At 51.6% G+C, this 20,047-nt stretch overlaps 1 protein-coding gene across 3 annotated transcripts in view; it reads right to left on the bottom strand.

The window, feature by feature from the left end:
- Nucleotides 1-20,047, bottom strand: part of ANO10 (anoctamin 10) — a 286,676-nt gene that overhangs the window by 35,950 nt on the left and 230,679 nt on the right. Inside the window, exon 13 of one of the 3 annotated variants that reach the window (XM_058729212.1) lies at nucleotides 15,316-16,877. The exons of the other annotated variants lie outside the window; for them this stretch is intronic. Coding sequence (XP_058585195.1) covers nucleotides 16,707-16,877 — 171 coding nt within the window. The 3' untranslated portion in view covers nucleotides 15,316-16,706. Of the gene's footprint in view, nucleotides 1-15,315; nucleotides 16,878-20,047 lie in introns of those variants that run through there. 3 annotated transcript variants of the gene reach the window in all.

Below are 20,047 nucleotides of genomic sequence, written 5' to 3'. Positions count from 1 at the left end.
CTCGCTCTCCCAGCTGAACCTGCTCATAGAATGGTCTCTCTCAGCTGTTTTCTCATTCTGGCTCCCCAGCCACCCCTCCATGGCTCCCGGCCCGTGAACCCACTGAAAAAGATCCCTCTGAGGTCACCTGGCTGCCATGCTGCCGAACCCAAGGGCGTTCTCTGGGCTTTATCTGGTGCATTCACAGCTGCCCCGGATACCCTGCCGCTACCTCCCTCCGCACCGCTGCCCGTGACTGTGACGTGGCACCTCACCTGGCCCTCCAGCCCTCCCACCTCCCCCTGCCCCATACCCAGCCTCTTCTGGAAGCAATCCCCAAGGGTCAGTCAACTCCAGGCCCTCTGTTCACTTTGCATCGGCACCCCTGCGAGAACATTCTGTGATGCCAGGAATGTTTTCTTAGCACTTAAAATGTGGTCAGTGCAACCGAGGAGCTGAATTTTTCGTCTGATTTAGTTTGACCAACTTAAACGTAAACGGCCACAGGTGGCTGCAGGCTACCGTGGGCGGTGCTCTCCCTGGGAGGGACCGCGCATACCCGGCGGTGGTCACCGCCTGCACGCAGGGCACACACACATCCCTGCGCCCAGCTCAGGTTTCCTTCCCAACTCACACAAGGCTCACAACACCAACGCCCGGCTGACCTCTCCCCTTGGATGCCGCCAAACTGACAAAACTCAACCTGAGATCCTCTCCCGAAGCCGGGCGGTCTAACGGCTCAGTGTGAGGTGCGCAGCTCGCAGCTCAGGAGCCTCAGAAGGCCAGGCGTGGTTGGCTTTGTCTCCTGAACATTCCTGCTGTGCCTGCCCTCTACATCTTGGTCACGGTCACAGGACCCCCTCGTGGAGCTGGTCAACGGCCTCACCACGGGCCCACCTGCCTTCCCTCCCCCGCCCCCCCAGCCTGTCCTCACAGGCGCCCTCGCGCCTGAGACACCACTCCCAGCATGCCACGATGCGGCTGCAGCTCTCACTTATTCACGACTAGCCCGGCAGAGAGTCCCAGGTGCCCACCAGCCATGCCGGGTGCCGCGCGGACGCCGGGGATCCCCCGAGCCCCCCGCCCCGAGTCGAGTCTGGGTCCGGCAGCGAGACGAGCCGGGCTGAGGCCTGGTGAGTGCTAGGAGCCCGTGGGGGGGAACGGGGCCGTAGTGGTCCGCCAGGACTTGGGGCCAGGGCAGGCTGGAGAAGCGCTTGGCCAAGAGTCATCGGGGAGGGTGTCTACTGAGCAGTCGCCGAGAGGGGGCCCTGAGCAGCGAGGATGTGACACCGCGGGGTTAAGGTGGCAGAAAAGTCCAGAGAAGGAGACTGGGCAGGAGAGGGGCCAGGACTGGACCCAGGGGGCCTCAGGGTCACGCCCCTTTGTCCCGGACACCATGCCTGCAGCCTCGGGTTACATCAGCTTCTTCGGCAGCTGAGCCTCTAGCTCACTGGAACTTGCAGCCCAGGAAGCAGCCCTGCTTTTTCACGTGTTGTTTGGTCACTTTTTTTTTTTTTTTTAAATAAAATACAAGCCTTTCAGTTTGTCCTGATGCCGTTTTCACCTCTCCTTTCTGGCCTTCATCACCGAAGCCTGTCATGACCCTTTTGAATGCCTTCCGCTAGCACCTTCCGTGGCCTTTCCGCCACCCTTACTGCTGGTTCCATTTCACGCATCCTCCGTTCTCACAGCTGATTGCCAGTGTGAACCTGTCATAACACGGTACGCTCCCTCCGACTGCTACCTGGCGCCTTCCTTCCCTGTGCCAGGAGCCCATCTTTCCCTCCGGATGTCGGCAACGCCAGGTGCTTTCTCGGTTTCCCCGACAGTTAGGGCATGGACGGGTGACTAACTTCTGCCCAGTGGGGCCGGAGGGTAAGTCTCCTGAGGGACTTCTGGGCGAGATTTTCCTTCTGAATAGAAAGAGACTCCGAGGAGAAGCCGCCTTTCCCCACCCCTGCCTCTGAACAGGAGTGTGTGACGACAGTTTGCCTGGAGCCGCGGCATCCACTTGGCGACCACGACGAAAGCCAAGATCCTGACCGCGCTGCGTGGAGAGAGAGCCAAAACCTGCCTCGCTCCTCAGTGCCATCACCGGGCTGTCCCTTCAACCCCGGGACTGGCCCACACCGCGACGTTTGTGACATCACACCTCGCGTGCATTTAATAACTTTGAGTCTTTATATGGAAACAACTCCGAAAGATCCCAGGCTATGAAAGTCCCCATGTCTCATCGTTACTTACGTTCTCCCGTAAGTTACTGAGTGTCTTCTCAACTAAACATGTCATATCTGCGGCTTAGGAGTCTACGTACACTGAAGGCCCTGTCTGGGCATGTTTCTCTCCCCTAAATTACCAAGTTCTCTTGGTCACACGGGCCGATTTTCCAACGAGTCCATTTGAGGTGCTGCTTGTTCTACTCTGACGTTTTGGGCCTCGTCTAGAAACCCCAATGAGGCGGCCATTCCATTCCATGCAGCCATCTGTCTGCCTTTCCTTTCAGTCACAAGTCTTGGCCTTCAGTGTGAACCAACACCTGGTCTCCCTCTCCTCAGACTCTCCCGCATCGGGGTGGGGGGAAGCGGCCCGGGAGCCGAGCTCCCGGGAACCTCGGGCGTGGCTCCTTCCTCGGCGTCTCCTCGGAAAAGCCCTCCCAGGCGCTGCCCCCTGCCCCCTCCTCCAGTCCCAGAGCTCTTGCCCCCTCGTCTGTCCTTTCCTCGGAAGGCAGTCGGGCCCACTGTCTGCCTCCGGTCCCCGTGACACTACGCCATACACAAGCCTAGGGACAGAGCCGGCAGAGGAGGGACACTGCCGGGGAGGGAAGAGGTGTGAACACTCACACTTCATTCTCAGGAGACGTGGGGGAAGTTTAGGGGGACGGGCAGCGCGGACACGTGTGGGCGGATCAGCTTCCACATACGGGCCAAAGTGCCAGCACCCTTGCCCGGCAGCGCAGGCCTCACGTTTGCGTCCTCCGGTCCCCCCTGCGGGCCCCGTGGCCGCGTGTGGTCCGCAGCAGGCTTCCTCCGAGCTGCCAGTCTGTCCTCTTGTCCTGAGGCCCGGCATGCAGCTCCTCCTTGAAAAGTCCGGACTTCCCTCCGCGGGAAAACCTCCCGGCGTAAACTCCTCACCTGTTCTTTTTCCCGTGTGTCAAATCCTTGCAGCCTCCCCTCTTGACTTGTTCGCCTGGCTCCCTTCCTGGACTTTTTCCGTCCCGCACAGGACTGTTTAGTCCCCTCTAAAATGTTAGAGCCTAGACTTCTTCTAGCAGAAAGACCAGCTAGCTTTTATAGGAAACAATCAAAACAACAGTAACCCTTACGCTTGCATGCCATGCAGTTTTTACACCCGGAGGAACCGTGCTCGTGCGGGCGAAGCCGGCAGGAGGCCCGACCATCACGCCGCACCCCTGGGAGAGGGGCGAGCCTGCCTGCGGGGCACCTGGCCGCCCTGTCCCTGGTCCTCACGGAACTTCCCACGTCGCACTCGCGGTAACCGATCTGCGCAAAGTGAGGCCCCACGCCCACAGCCAACGAGCCCAGGTCTCAGGATAGAAACACAGGGCTGCGTGGCTCCAAGCCACCGTTCTCCCCGATTCCCTCAAGTTCCGTATTTTCCAGAGGAAGATGCTGAGGAAGGTGCCGTTGACCCTTGAACAACGCAGGTTTGAAGCACGCTGGCCCACTTACCCACGGATTTTTTTCCCCAAAAGATACAGTACGGCAGATGTCTTTTCCTTACGGTTTTCTTAATAACACTTTCTTTTCTCTAGCCGCCTTCATTATAAGAATACAGTATATAACACCTATTAATATACAAAATATGTATTAATCGACTATGTATGTTATTGGTAAGGCTTCCAAACAGCAGGCTATGAGTAGTTAAGTGTCTTGGGGGTCAAAAGTTACATGCAAATTTCAACTGCGTGGGGGGGGACAGGTCAGTGCCTCTAACCCCCATGTCGTTCATGGGTCAACGGTGAGCTCCTCTGTGGCTTTTCTTGAGAACGGTTCTCATTATTTATTGATTTTCAATAATTTATTGTCACGTTAGCTAACGTACAGTGTAAGCAGCGTAACTATTTAACTAGTCAACTATCATAGAGTGTAAACAGGCTTCAGGAGTAGATTCCGTGATTTGAAAACAGGTTTTGGATTTCGGCACACTACGGTTTTGCTGGACTCGTTCGCTGCCCTGCCTCTGTTCCCGTCCAGTAGGGAAAGGGGCAGCAGCTGTGGGGAGGACGCTGGAAGGCCGACCTGTCTGATGAAGCACGTTTCCACCCCTCGGAGAGTAAAAGGCTGTGTCTGAGAGGCACGCCCGACAGTCTTCTGGCAGATTCTCCTGCTTCTCTCTTAGCTTTCTCCTTATAGAAATGACAGATTCTGAAAAGCATGCTTTCAATTTTGATGACGTGCCATTTATTGATTTGTTCTTTTATGGATTGTGCTTAAGGGGCTGTATCTAAGAAATCTTTGCCTAATGCAAGGCACAAAGATTTTATCCCATCCTTTCTTCTAGAAGATTTAAACTTTTAGGTTTTCTGTTTAGGTCTATGAGCCATTTTGGTATGAAGCATGGGTCCAGGTTCACTTCTGTTTTTCTGGCATATGGGTACCCAACTGTTTCCACACCATTTGTTGAAAAGACTATCCTTTCTCTACTGTACCACATCTGTGTCTTTGTCAAAAATCAGCACATCCTGGTGTCTTTCTCATACTATTGGTTTTCTTCAAATATCTGATGCTCTGAGGTAGGATCTTCACAGAAAGAAGGACTAGGTGATCTTTGGTGATCTACTCCACCTAAGACTGGGTGACAAGAAGGGGCACTTTCCAGGGGCTTCCTCTCCCCGTGTCTCATCCGCCTTCACACTGTCCTCCCTCTGGATGGCCAGTGGAGGCTCTGTGTGTGCATATGCCAACCTTTTGGATTTATGATTTTCTTGTGTTTTTCCTTTTGTGTAAATATGGTTTCCGGAGGAGGCAGAAGTAAATGGGAAGTCTGATTAGACCGTAATAAACCTTAGGGGTGTGTGGACTCACTTCCCCATCGAACGTTCACCGGTCCTCCCCAGATACAGAAAGCGCAGGTGGAGAGATCGCCAGGGATACCACGTACAGAGAGCTGGCTGGCTGGCTGTGGTCTCATTCCTCACGTCTTCAAAAAGCTCTCCTGGCCACAGAAGACTGTGGCTCTGTGTAGGGGGTGGCAGCGGTGGCCGGCACGGCCGGCCAGGCAAAGCGCAGGGATGCTAGAAACCACAGGGTCAGTAGCACATACTTGGCCAAGAATCAGGCCACAGTCTGTCATGACAAGACCTTTTTCTGTTTTCCTTAATCATCTTTCACCGTGGACTGGAGTCTGCCTCTTTTTGGGTTTTATTTGAAGAAAAGTGTGTACGTATGTATTTCTACTATCTAGTTAGTAATTAGGAGCGCTAGGTTTTAAAAACTATGTTGGGAGGTTTTTTCGTTTTTTGGCCCTAAAAGTATCAACAACCTTGGCCCCACAGACCACTCGTTTCAGCTTCCAGAGTAATTAGCCTAAGACAGGCTCCAAAGCATTTACAAAGGAGCCAGCACTGTCCATCACACAATCTACTCCTGACCTAAAGGAGAACACAGTTTCAGCTTAAAGAACAAAATAAAAAAACTTCAAAATTTCACATCTTGTTACGACATCACTCTGGGTGATGACGTTCCATCTTAAAAAGGGGGGAAAGGAGGAAAAAAGCAAACACAAAGTGTGGCACAGACTTAGAGACTTGTTCCTCTTGTTACGGGGCCTCTGCTTACGCTGTTAGACTCTCTCGTTAACTCTGATCTGGCTGTTTACACACATTTTTAATTTGTTCGATCATTTCGCAGACCAGTAGCTTCACGGTTCAGTTTGTTTCGGGCAAAGTGCAGTGTTGCAGAAACCCCAGACTGTCTTCAGGTTGGAAGAATTAATGGATGGAAATGACCGGTGGCTTCTTTTTGCTCTAACTGCAGAATGGAGTTCCTTCTGCAAATGTGAAACATGTTCAGGACTAGCAGGAAGGATACAAACGCAAACATACCCCTGGATTTCCCCACCTTCCCCTGTCGTTCTCTGAAGGGCCAGAAGCCGCCACATTTTCTTCAGCTGCAGGTCTGGCTGGTGCTGACTCTGGAGAAAGAGCCAGGCTGGGGCACGGACTCTGAGACGGGGTCCCCGTCCCCGCGCCCCAGGGGACAGCAGAGGCTGTGCGCACAGCTGGTTTGGGCACACGGAGCCTGGAATATCCCCCAGGAGGCTTTTCCCTCAGCTCAGGCGGTGGCTGCAAAACTTGGGAAACAACAGGCGCCCCCCCCACCCCCGCCCTCCCGGGCACATCTGCTTATTTACTGGTTTTCCTTAAAGCAAATGGACACAAACCAAAAATTTAGTTCTCATCAATCTAGGAAGTATTCCTATTTCCTATTCCTCATAGGAAGTACTCCTATTCCTAGGAAGATTTCCTATTCAAAATCATAAAATATTTCACAAACACATGCAGTTGGGAACAATGACAGAACCGCCCCCGCCCTCCCTCCCCTCCCCACCCCCCCAAGCTTCTTGAAGACAGGGACACGGCCAACACAACGGATTCCGCCTTGGAAGCCCTTCATCTTCTACCCTCCCCCCCCACGCAGAGGACTACTCCCCTGGGGTTGGCACTCCCCACTCCCACGTGGCTCTCCTCCCCCAATGTGTTACACCTACATGATGCACAGGACTGCTTTCCGTGTGTTAAAACTTCACGCGAGCGGCGCCTGGGTGGCTCAGTCGGTTGGGCATCCGACTTCGGCTCAGGTCACGATCTCATGGTTCGTGAGTTCGAGCCCCGCGTCGGGCTCTGTGCTGACAGCTCAGGGCCTGGAGCCTGCTTGGGATTCTGTGCCTCCCTCTCTCTCTGCCCCTCCCCCACTGGCACTCTGTCTCCCTCTCTCTCAAAAATAAATTAACATTAAAACATTTTTTTAAAAAACACAAAAAACTTCATGCCAGTGACAGCCGGCCGCACAGGCTCCAGGGTAAACGGGCTCCTGGCGTGCTGGGGTTCTGACTCCTATGCTCCTGTAGCAAGGACTCACCCTCCACCTGCGCCCTCGATCCCACAGCTGCCCGGTGCCCCACCAGCTCCACGGGGGACTGTCCGCCAGCCCAAGGAGGGGTGCTGAGGACGGACACACAGTCACGTATCTTCTCTTCGAGCTCGTCTAAAAACACACGCGGGGGTCCTCGCTGAGGCTAACTGGACAACTGATACCTCAAATGGGAAGCAAATCAGCCAGTGACACAAGACCCCAGTACCCCATCCGCAGTCTAGTGAGGATGTGAGCTCTGCTCCAGACAAATCAGAAGGGAGTTTTATCAGGAAACATCACAGCACTGCTGACACACGTTTTGTCTGGGGCCAAACTGCTGCATTGGGCACAAACCCAGGGTTAGAAGGGCCTCCCCTGTCCCCCCCCCCCCCCCCCCCACCCCCGGGCAGGCCTGCAAAGCTCTCCATCTTGCTCAGGCTTCCAGCCCGCCGTCGGCATGTTTCCCTATGCTTATTTACTGGTTTTCCTTAAAGCAAATGGACACCCCTTGCTGTCCCTGCCCTGGACACGGGACCTCGCAAACAGCGAGTACTCGGTGCGGGTGGGATCCCGCACAGGGGAGAGCCACGGTTCTCAAACTGTGCCCGGAGGCACCCCCAAGCACTGCTGGGAACTCTTAGGGGTGCCACACGATATTCTGAATTTTGGAGAAAACCACAAAGACGCTCAGCTTCTAGCCGATGTCAGTTAAAAGCCCACGAAGGTTAGTCTTCCTCCTCACCTGGTGCTCAGTCTAACACCCAGTGAGAGGAGCCTTACTGAGGGGGGTGGTTCTGCCCGGGGGAGCAGAGAAAGGTCGTCTGGGCACCTGGGGAGCTTGGGGCCAGGCCGGCCTGTGTGGGTGCAGCAGCCAGGTGCCGAGGGCAGCCCGAGAGGACTGGGCTGCTCGAGGTATGTGGGAGAGGGAGAGCAGATGTGGCCTCTCACCGAACGGGGCTGGAGTGGGGTGCTGATGGGTGGGAGGGCCCTGCTCCCCAGAAGATGTGAAGAAGTATTTTCCCAGTACTGCACACACCCTGATCTCGTTCCAAGCAAAGGGAAGTCGCATGGTGACATTTTAGCTTAGCCACGCTTTGTGACATAGGCTTACTCAGCTCACCTATAAACTTAACTGCTAACCACCGCCCTCTCCCTCTTCGCACATGTGTTCTGCCTCCCAAACCACTGGCTTATAACCTGCTCCGGGAGACGGATTTCTCCCATTTCGTCCTTTCGGTGTAATAGCCATTCACTGGGTGCCTGTGGTGGGCACCCTCAGTTTCACCCCCTGCAATTCCCATCTGCTGGTATCCATGCTTTGGACGTGGATACCTTCCCTGGGGTATGAGTGGGAGCTGGAACCTGCCTCTAATCAACAGAATGTGACAAAGGTGATGGGGTGTCACTCCTGTGATGGGCCGCATTATGTGATGAAGGCGAAGAGATTTTGCAGATGTAATGAATAAGCTGACTTCAAGCTAACCAAAAGAGAGATTCTCCTGAGTACACTGGCCGTAATAAGTCGAGAGCCCTTTCAAAAGGGGCGCGGGCTGTCCTTGAAGTCAGAGACTGGAGAAGGAGGCTGCCGTCCCGCAGAGGTCTACGGAGAGGAACACGAACAGGAACTGTGGGTGGCCTCCGGGACTCAAGACTGGCCGCAGCACACAGCCGGCAAGAGGATGGGGAGCTGACAGTCACTAGCACAGGAGACGCATCTGGCTCACAACTGCAGAGCCTGAAGAGCCTTCTCCAGTTGAACCCTGATGACACCACCGGTTAAGCTGTGCTCACAGAGACCGTGAGTTACTAAATGTGTCGTTCCGGGCCACTAAGTGTGCGGTTGTTTGCTACAAAGCCACAGAAAACCAACACGGTGCCCAAGGCAGAAATCACTTACGCTACATTCTCAGTGCACTGAGCACATGAAGCAGTTAGGCAGAGATGATCTCCAAAATTTTACGGTTTTAAATAAGTGAAGATTTCAAACACGTGTTAAGTCTGTGCTACAATTTTCGTCTGCCCGCTGATCGAGCCTATCCTTTCAATCTTGAGCAGATCCAAATTCCTGCGGGTTGCTTGGCTTTTCTGACACACCGATCCTGGTTTTTCAGGATTTTGATGGCTCTATCCTTTGGTGAATTCTAGACTTTAATTCCAAGCAATCCTACCTGAAAAGAACCCCGGGGTCAACAGGGTGTTGTACTTGTGGACCCCTAGAACCGTTCACAGGGAGGAGGCCAAGCGGGGTGTAAGAATGGCCACTTCCACCCAGGGTGTGGCCCAGGAACGGTCGGTCACTCCGACCCAGTGACTTCTGTGAGCCCTCTGTGTTGTAACTTTATGAAGATTGAAAGCTTTCCGTTTATTTATGAGAAACTGACAACTTTCTCCTTAACGCTTTTTGATCTGTAGGTTTTTTCCAAAGACCTAGAATTTCAAGCTAGAATGTATACTTATCATTAGCTAATTACTGACAAATTCATCTGATAGTGTTCGATTATCATCAGCTGCTTTGTCAAAGGGATTACCTACTTCTTTGGGCCTGATTTCCTCTAAGCGTCACAATAGTGAAGGTGGAATAGTTATTTTAGCCTCTCTTGAAAGCGTGCTGTGCAAAAGGACAAAGTCAAAGAATCACCCCTCTGCCCCAGAGCAGGGTCAGAGCATAAGGACAGGCTGACTCCAGATCCTTCCTTACCGTGACGACATGGGAAACAGCAACACGTTCACCCTTACAGGAACGCGGCTCTCAGGGGAGCAGAGGGGATCCCATGTGCCCTGGCAACCACTCAGTGCCATCTTCCGGAACCTCCTGGAAGGGCCTCCAGAGAGCACCTGTGCCTGGCTGAGGGGGGCCTAGGGTTCCTGCTCCCCTGGGGCCGGCCTGGCCTCCTCCGCCGTGTCTGAGCCCTCGCTGCTCAGAAACACGATGGAAACATCCAAAGAGATACTTGCAAATGCTTTCGCTCACCATATTCAACTCATTTTCAGAACTTTGCCGGGGGGGGGGGGGGGCGTATTTAGTTAACACTGATTGTGACCACATTTTCACAGGCAGAGCTTTGAACACTGTGAGCTATTGCTGAAATCTCAGAGGCAAGAAAGGACCCACCATCCCCTGTTCGTTGCAAAGCTGAAACGAGAGTCACAACGTAACGCTGGTAAGTTCTCGGCACATGGGCAGCTGTCTCTGGCACGCGCACGGTGGCCGAGGGAGCACTGGTTACTTATGGCACCGAGGGTCTCACGGGATGAATCCCGCGGCTCCCAGTTTACGACAGTCAAAATAGGCAGCATGCACTCTAAAGCCGGGTGTGCTGAAGTCTCTCCCCCAAGCAAACGCCTTCTTCGTCTCCCTCGTGGCTCTCAGAGCTGTGCTGTATCCTTTGAGAAGGTTAAAGCTAGTTAGCTCCACAGCACAAAGCAGATGAAGTGAACACTCCATGCCACTTACCACATTCCAAATTCTCTCCCCATCTTTGGGGATGCAGGCATTTTAAAGGATGGTGCCACTGATCACAGGACTGTCGTCTGAACGCTACGGGAGCCGCCCGGGGGATGCCCCCCCTCACAGCGTGCACCCCGAGTCTCCGCAGGGAGAGCTGCCCTGCAGCGATCCCAGAGGCCATCGCCTGCTCCGACGCCTCAAGCGTAGCAACAACGACACCGAGGCAGAGGTTACGAGACTTGCCCAAGCTTGCCTGGCTTCTCCGCGCTGGAGCACAGACTGGATGGAATCCAGGCCTCGGACTCGTAAACTCTAGAGCACCGGGTAAGGTCCCTCGACCCGAAGGAGAGGGCCCAAATGACCGCAGGTGTTCCAAGCCCAGACCTCCCGTTTTCCTCCCGGCACTTCTCGGACTCCCGGGGCAGGGCCTGTCTCGAAGGGTCCTCCAGAAGGTTAATGCTGCTGCCTCGCTCCATGGCGCAGCCACGACCCTCTTTGGGCACACACGTGCACGTATGGGGTCGCCAGTCAAGGGGCGCGGGCTCACTGTTTCATGTACACAGGCGGGCTCCCTCCTGGCTATTCCAGGACGCAGGTAGGTAAACCACGATCACGTGTAGCACGGAGGACGACCGTGCTGCGGTGGAGACCCACAAGTCTGAAAAGAGGAGGAGAATGTTTCCAGGGGAGACAGGTGGGCAGAGGGAAGGAGCCAGGAGAGGAGAGAGACGAGAAAGTGCAGAGGCAAAAGCACGAGCAGTGCCCTGGGAACCTGGTGCGCTTCTGTGTGGCTGCAGAGGAGGAGGGCCGGCGGGGAGACGAGGCTGCGGACACAGCCACGGCGGGGGTGGGGGGGAGGGGGGAGGGGGGGGAGGGGCAGAGAGAGGGAGACACAGAATCCGAAGGGGGCTCCAGGCTCCGAGCGGTCAGCACAGAGCCCGACGCGGGGCTCGAACTCACGCGAGATCACGCGAGATCGTGACCTGAGCCGAGGTCGGACGCTTAACCGACCGAGCCACCCAGGCGCCCCTAGAGTTCCGCTTGTATTGGGGAGAGAAAGCTGTGGTAGTGAAAGGGCAAGTGGGAGGGACAGGGGAGCTGCAGGAGAGTCCCCGAACAGAGACGGTGCAAGACCCTAACAGATTCCTCAGCATATCCCTAACTAACGAGAAAGTTTCCCTAAACAAGTCCCCACGTTAGGGACCTCAATTCCTAACCCTAGCAATGGAAACCTAAAAACACAGCTTGTTACCTTAACGAGCGGTTCTTGGTCACCCAGATCTCTCAGATGGTGGAGAAGAAGAATCTTAGTTCATCTAAAAACTGATTTATTAACATGGCTCATCTATTAGTTAGATCTCAGAGGCTTAAGCTACGTTCTTATACTCTGTAGAATGACAATCTCTGTACTTTTTAAAGTACCAAATGAAAATAGAGACATAAGGGAAACCAGCAGGATATGCTGTGATTTTGAAAATGGGTTTGCTTTTCAACTTAGTGCTTGCTCCTTTGAGGAATTCAAAGGTATAATTTAAGAGTCTGGCAACTGAAGAATTATAATCGGCACTTGCAAACTCACCAAATATACAGCACTTCCAGATCTGCTCCTTCCATACCGCCCTATGTCTTACTTACTGCCCTACTTAAGACGCACACAAGGTACACGAGACGTCTGCTGGATGAATGAGCGAAACCCGCGATCTGCAGTGGGCACCCTGTCCCGAGCCCAGGACTGGGTCGCCCTCCTCATGGCTTTTCCCCTCCACATTCTGGCTGAGGAGTCTAGGTACAAGACCAGTGGAAGAACTTCGCGGACCTAGATATTTTCTGACTAGTTGCAGTAGCCGTCCACTAATCTCTTCTTGCTTTGAGTTGCCTTCACTATGAACTCTTCAACATCCCTGGTGAAGCTGCTCTGAACCACACGTCACCACCACCGCTGCCCAAATAGCCGACACCCACAGAACAGGAGTGGAAATGCAGAGTCTGAGGAGCCCCGCCCGTGGGGGAGGGGGGGGAGAAGAGGAAGTGCGTGCTCTTACTTCCCCTATAGCCACGCATCTGTATCTTTCAGAATCTTCTTTCCCAGATGTAAAATCCGGTTTGCGTTACGGATGGCTAATTACGGCAGGGAACCGGAGTGAATTGTACCAGGTAATTTGAATATACAACAAAAGAACCATAACAACAAGAAAAAACGTTCAAAAGCATGTGCGTATTACATTACTGAATTGTGAGTAAGTAAGATAGAAACCAACTAACCCATCTAATTTGTATTTCACACTTGAGGTTAATGTTAACAAAATACCAGATTAAAAAAAAAACAAACTTATAAAGGCTGAATGTCTCTCAAGTGTTTTAAGGGGAGTTTTTATATTACATTTGAATATCGTTCTCTTTTTTCAGCATGTTATTCCTGAAGACCCATCTTTAAAAAGGAAAGCAGGAGGAGGAAGAGAGCGATTTGAGTCCTTCATTTGTGCTCAAGGAGAAGCTGGGGTTGTTTCTGCCATGCTAATTGCTTTGACAATGCACAATAAGATGTATTACATTACATGAGATTATCTAGCTTTTTCCTCCCCATCCAACAGAAGCTGAGCGAAAGGTAAAACGGAGGGAGTGAGAACAGTACACAAGTTGTTCTTAACTGTATTTTACTACGAAGTTACTGCAAAAAGACTTTTTCTCTAAGTAATTTTACATATGTCCTTTTACTGTCATGTAAAGAAATAACTTTACAAAATATTCAACTCTTCTTGCTGTGCTCATGTCTGATTCTGCAGGGCAAGGGTATTTGCATCCTGTTACCTGGATTGTAATGGAACCTTTCACGATGACAATATTGTGAGACTTTCTCTATTCATATTTTCTTAAAAAGAAAGAAAGAAGGAAAGAAAGAAAGAAAGAAAGAGAAGAAAAGAAAAGAAAAGAAAAGAGAAAGACATCCCAAGCCTGCAGCATGCTAAACTACTCTGATGTGCTCTTGGACCCATATGAAAACCCTGATGTGCCTGCTCAAGCAGGGTGCCATTTATGTAACGGCAGGAAGGTAATGTCCCCAAACCCATTCCGTCCCACTTACCTCATCTAACCGAACACTCGGAAGATTCACGCTCGCCCACTGCACATACTTTGAATACAACAGTGCTGTATTCGGAAAAGAGAGGTTTTCTGTAAACACTTCCAGGTAGAGACTTCTGAAGAGAAGAGAAACTTCTCTCCGATGGCTCTCCGACGTAGGACGCCATCCTGTTAACACGGCACACAGAAGCTGACGCCTCTCTCACTGGGTTACCGTGTGGAAGGTCCCATAACGTCAGCAGGACGAGGTCCTTCAGCTGGTATGTGTCCATTTTTGCGTGCGTGCACTGAGGCCAAATTATTATTCCAACGATTATGTCTGTCGCCTAAGGCAACAGGTGTTTAGATCGTCTAGTCCACGTGAACGCGGCGACCCTGTAGGGGGGCGGGTCTGGAACCCTGGGCAGCGTGGCGGAGATGCTAATCTGACTTCACGGCACAGTGCAGAGAGGCGACGCCCGCTCTGGGGCCACGCATGATACCACCTTCAGCCCGGGGACATTCCGGTCAGGGAGACTCGCCCTCCCATTTCAACTGTCCTCCCTCAAAAGCAGATCACACTGATTCTGACGATGGTCTCACAGCTGTGAGAGTCTAAATGCAAATGGAAACTCGATGAAGGCGGATCGAGTGCGATTTAATCCTCTGGAAGCCCGGGAGGATATTAGAGACGGGGAGCTTAATTTCGAAAAGACATTGTATTTTTCTTTGGTTCTCTGTTCCCTCGTCAGGTCAGGGGACATGAACTCGAAGTGCCTTGCAGAGCCGGCTGGCGACAGTGCTTCTGCAGGGCCCTGTTTGTGCTTTCTCTGGAGGGATGCCACCGTCACAGTGCTCAGAACAGTGGAAAATGTGTATTTTCGCTGCAAACAGGCAGATGGCTTCAAGTCTAATGGAGGACCATTTGAAGATGCCTGAGTCTGTATTTTGCAGCTCAGGGACAACTGTGCCTGGCGTTATTGTTTCCCAGAAAAATCAACTTCAAGGGGATTAGCCACGTGCTAACCAACCATTTCTTCCTGAGACTGCCACCGTGTTAAGACATAATCAACTCACGAGAACCTAAGTTTTTTCTTCTCTCTACAGTTAACCTGACTGATTGGCACACCCTGTGTGTCGGCAGGACAGGCCCGAGTTCCAGAGAGGAAAGATGTACGTACGTATTTTAACAGACAATTCTACAAAACAGGGGTATCTGGACTGTCACAAGCATTCCTGAAATTAGGGATGAAAGACAGCCAGGTCCTATAGCCAAATGTGAATGAAAATCAAACCCGCTCGGCCCCCCCACGACGACGACAGCTCATTACCACTCAGCCACCCCCTGGCCGAGTGCGCGCGGTCTGAACGGGGATCTGAGGGGGCCTGGGGGGGGGGGTGACACACAGCTTCCCACTGTGGGCAGACCGGAAATGCTGATGCAGTTGTTTTAAGAGAATATGGAAAAGGAGGCAAGCAGAGGTGACTGTCGAGACGCCTGGCGGTCTCCACCGTCCCAGGCAGGACACCGGCGATGGCTGAGAACACAGCCGACGCCCAGGCGCTGGACGGGCTCTTGGGAGCATCACCCTACTTCCTGTGGTTACTGTCCCCATTGCAGAGGGCGCTCCAGCATTACTGAGTCAGCGGCTTATCTCAAAACTAGTGCTGTCTAGACCTTGGGGCCTCTGTCACAGAGCACTCTTTTTGACCAAGTGAGAGGGACCACACAAATGGCAAACAATTGTCTTTATTCCCTGCCTTGTTGCAACGACAAAAATTATGTGCACTATGATCTCAAGCAAAAGCTCTACTGTGGCAGGGCCATAAACAAAGCTGCACTCAGGATCTGGCAGGAGGCAGCTTCTGTTAGAGCTCTCGACTGTTCAGCCTTTTATTTCCTGTCTCTCCCACCCTACTTTGTACTTTCCTCAGCCCAAGCCTGGAGAGAGGCTTCTGGAGAGGAGGAACAGAGAGCGTTCTCCTCCCTGGGATGCATGCACTTCTTGGTTCCAGGTGAGACAGCCCCTCGTTTGCCGTCTGGTATGGCCGCGTTCAGAGGCGAGTTAATTATGACCATCGAAGGGGTGGGCCGTTTTCTTCAGGGGACAGCGAGTTCAGTTGGCGTCGGGCTGCATCTCTGACAGCGGGATCTGAATGAGGTCCATTCCAACCTCTGCTCTTACCAGGAAAGCAGCCCGCATATCTCCCAGGCCCCACGGGGGTCAGCGCACTGGAGGGGCTCCCCTACCAACGCCTGGCCAGCACGGGCCACTCTGAGAGGAGATGAGCCCCTCAACCCCAAGCCCCCCACTAAGAGAGGGCAGTCTTCACTAGGGCTGTCACCCTTATCCTTGACACACAGCTTCCCAAGCAGGAATGCTGGCCAAGAGCACGGGCCACGAGTCTGTGGCCATCCCGGAGGAGGGGTTGAGACCAGGGGTGCATGAATGAGCATCTGCAACGATCCACAGGAGAGAAAGCAGGATAGTTTGCTAAAAGGAAATGAAGCGGAGAGAGAGAGAGAGAGAGAGAGAGAGAGAGAGAGAGAGAGAGAGAGCGCGTGCACGCAAATAGTAACCCAAACATGAAGAATGAAGGTTGAAAGGAGGGCGGCGTATGGATGACATAAAATGCAAAGAAGGGCCACTCTGGGCACGTAGGCCTTTTCCTTTCTTGAAAATCAGGAAAAAGAAGAAGAGACAGAGATGAGGAGTTGGGGGGGAGGGGAGAAAAGAAAACGGTGACTGACCTACGCACACAGATTCCACAGAATCCTACCCTGCAGCTCTGACCATGTTGATCTCGTATCGCTATTCCTACTAGGAACTCGAAGCTCTCATTTATTTCAAGCCCACTACGCGTGAATGTCGCCACTGACAGAGCAAGTACCCAGCGGAGCCCCACTGTGATTTCTGAAAGCAGCCCACTGCCCGGGGAGGTGGCCCCAGTTTTCATTTCCAGAAATTCACTTGAAGTCCAATGAGTTTTGGTTGACTCGCATTTCAAAATGACCTGTTTTGGGTTAAAATACAGCTGGAGAGTAACCGTTCTGAAGGAACCACAGAGCTTGGGCAGGGTGGGGCGGTGGGGGTGGTGGTGGGGGTGGTGGGATCTGAGGCAGCTCACGGCCAGAAAGTAGGTGAATGTCCAAAGCAGGCAGTTCCTTCTCTTTTGCAAGGTCTCCAAGGGTGGCGTATGAAACCCATCCATTTCCAAGGGCGGAGCATTAAAAAGGAGTCTTTTGTCTCCCCGTGGTCAAGTTCTACATTGCACTCAGCAGAGAATTCTGTTGTCTATACCCATCTGCTCTATGGTGGAAAACGGTGGACAAGCAATAGACTCAGACTCGGTTGCCGGCCTGGACCCGACTGCTTACTTACCCCGTGTGGTTATTCCTGTCATTACGCCCATTTCACAGAGGAAGAAACTGAGGCCCATAGATGTTTGGTAATGTGCCCAGGGTTACTCAGCAGTGAAGCTGGGATTCCCGAGACATGTATACCTGACTCCAAAAGCCATTTAACACCCAGGGCATGAAACCACCCATTGTGCTCCTGGCATATTTGATACCCTTCAGAGAACCAAAATGCTTCATTTAGGGCCAATGTTTTGGCACACGCATAGACATGACAATTCCTTAGCGAGTTTCTGGGTGGTAACTATTTAATCACACGTCATTTTTCACAGAAATGATTTGTGCACAGCTATCCTGAATAAAGTTTAAATAACCCAGACCGATGTCTTTGGAAATGGTTTTCTACAACTTACATTAAAAAAAAAAACAAAAAAGAAAAAGCGAACTCATTAGTCCAAGAAGTCAAAAAAAGCAACCTGGTTTTATTCTGCTTCTAATCAAAACAATATTTATCACATGGGAAAGGAGAGGCGTTGGTGCTGTGTTTCCCAGACATTTGGCAGTTCCTTTTCTCTCGTGCCTGTGACTAAAACCAGACTCGAAAATTAAAAATACGCCTCTCATTTTTTTTTTTCAAGACAATTCAAACAAAAGAGCCTGCAAGTCTACCCACACGAACACTGCTTTGAGCAACTTGAATGAAGAACCGGAGAGAATCTTGAGATCCATTTGCTTTCCAAATAACAAATCGATTTTTTTTCCTCCAGCTTGGTTTGGGGGCGGGGGGGTCAAGAATTTCAAGTTACAGCCCTGGTAACATAGTTACCTGGCCGACAGTAACTGCTTTGTATACTCTATCTGAAAGGACAGCCACCAACAAACAAAATACAAACCCAAACATTTATGAGAAGACAATTCATTTCCTTCCAACCACATGTTTAGGAGGGGAAAACACAACACTAAACAGATGTTTGGAAGGAAAGGGGAACGAGGAGGTGACGTACTTTAGAGCTGAATTTCATCGTCCAATGACCCTTCACCAGGTCTGCGATTCTGTTCTCTGTTCTCCCACCACTGCCTTCGCCTATCACATCCTTTTCTCTCATTTGTAAATGGCGTCACCGAAGACATCTGGTTAAATGCATGAGATATTCAGAATCCACCACTGAACCTTAGTTCACGGTTTTCCTGGGGAACCACGAGAGCAGAATAATCCAGACTCATTCTCTGATTCCAGAGGGGAGGTGAGAACATACAGTCAATGCAATGTATCAAAAGACAAGTTATTTCAAATATCCATGTCACGTACCTAACAATCAATATATTAAGTTATTTACATTGCCAATTAAAACCCTTTCAGGGTAATTTCTAATTTCAGAGGGATTTTAAAGCGAAGTTAAACTCATTTCAGAACCTACTATGTGCCAACCCACTGTGTCTTCACAAAGTGAACTGTATTCTATTTAATGTCAAATCCTGTTTGTCCTGAAGCATCAGAGTAGTATAGGAAGGAAGCAAGAACACTGAACCCAGCACCTTTATTTGACCATTTAAACTTTCAGAGTCTCTGTCTTCTCACCTATATAATCCCGGAGTGACACCTGCCAGGCCGTTCCTCGGAGGCTATGTAAGAATTACTTAAGATAACGGATTTGTAGGGCGTCTGGGTGGCTCAGTCGGTTGGGCGTCTGACTTTGGCTCAGGTCACGATCTCACGGTCGTGAGTCCGAGCCCCGCGTCGGGCTCTGTGCTGACAGCTCAGAGCCCGGAGCCTGCTTCGGATTCTGTGTCTCCTTCTCTCTCTGCTCCTCTCCCACTCATGCTCTCTCTCAAAAATAAATAAACATTAAAGAAATTCTCTTTAAAAAAAGATAACGGATTTGCGGGTGCTCTGGTGGCAGCAGCATTCCATACGAATGTGAACAGTAAGCACTCTTCTCTCCCAGGCCACATGCAGGTAGGACTCTGGGTCTCTGAGCAAAGGCTCCATCCCCCAGGAACGACCAACTCTACAGTCCATACTGTAAAGGGGTAGGAAGAGGTACAAAGGTCCCCAGGATGGCTCAACAAGAACGATGGTATCGAAGTCCAAAGAACTATCTTGAATGTTAAGTTGGAGGTAGTAAGGTGGTAAAGAATTGAGGGGAAACTTGGGCAAACAGCCAAATCTATACTGGTTGCTATTTATGCAGAAAGAGGAAGCCGAGAGAACACAGGACTTCAGAGCCAGAGACCGGGTATGCAGCATGGGCTTTGTGGTTTTGTCATGGGCTGATTGCAGACAAATCACTTACCCATTTTTTTCTTTTAACTTATTACACACAAGTGGAGAGGCCAGTATCATGTATCCCCATATCTACCTACCGCTTAGCCTCAACAATTAGCACCTCGCAGTCAAACTGGGTTCATCTGCCCCCGGCCTCCTCTCCTGGATTATTGGTACATTAGTTATCTATTACTGTGTTAACAAATTACTCCGAAATTGAGTGGCTTAAAACAACATGCAGTCATTCTCCTTCCTTCTGTAGGTCAGGAATTTGGAAGCAGCCGGGTGGTTGTGGCTCAGGGCCTCTCATGGTTGTGCAGTCAGGAAGCAGGGCTGCAGTCATCTGGGCGACCGACTGAGGCTAAGAGCTGGGGATGACAGATCATGGTGCACGGGCCACATCTGGCCCACTGCCCGTGTTTACAGGTAAACTTCTGTTGGGATACAGTCTATTCCTTTCATTCACGTATTACCCGTGGCTGCCTTTGCACTACAACAGCAGAACTGAGTAGTTTTGATAGAGACTGTATGGCCCATACATCTTAAATATTTACTACCTGATTCTTTACAGAAAACGTTTGCCCACCCTTGGACTAGAGAATCTGTTTCCAAGATGGTTCACTCACTTGGTTGTTCCTAGTCATCTGAGGCTCTCCACTGGCTGCTTGGGTATTGGTTCACAACCTTGGGGGTTCTTCAGGTGAAATCTGAAACTGGCCCCCATACATAAAGGGCAAGGAGAGCCTGAAAAAAGAGGCAGACCTGGAGTGGTCTCCAGGTAGGCAGCAGGGCAATTACATGCGAGGTCTGTCTTGAGTGACCGCAAGACGAGTAGATCTCCA

This window comes from Neofelis nebulosa, chromosome 5 (genome assembly GCF_028018385.1).
Source record: "Neofelis nebulosa isolate mNeoNeb1 chromosome 5, mNeoNeb1.pri, whole genome shotgun sequence".
Lineage (NCBI taxonomy): Eukaryota > Metazoa > Chordata > Mammalia > Carnivora > Felidae > Neofelis > Neofelis nebulosa.
The sequence above is the reverse complement of the archived record's forward strand: the minus strand, read 5'-3'. Positions and strand labels throughout refer to the sequence as shown.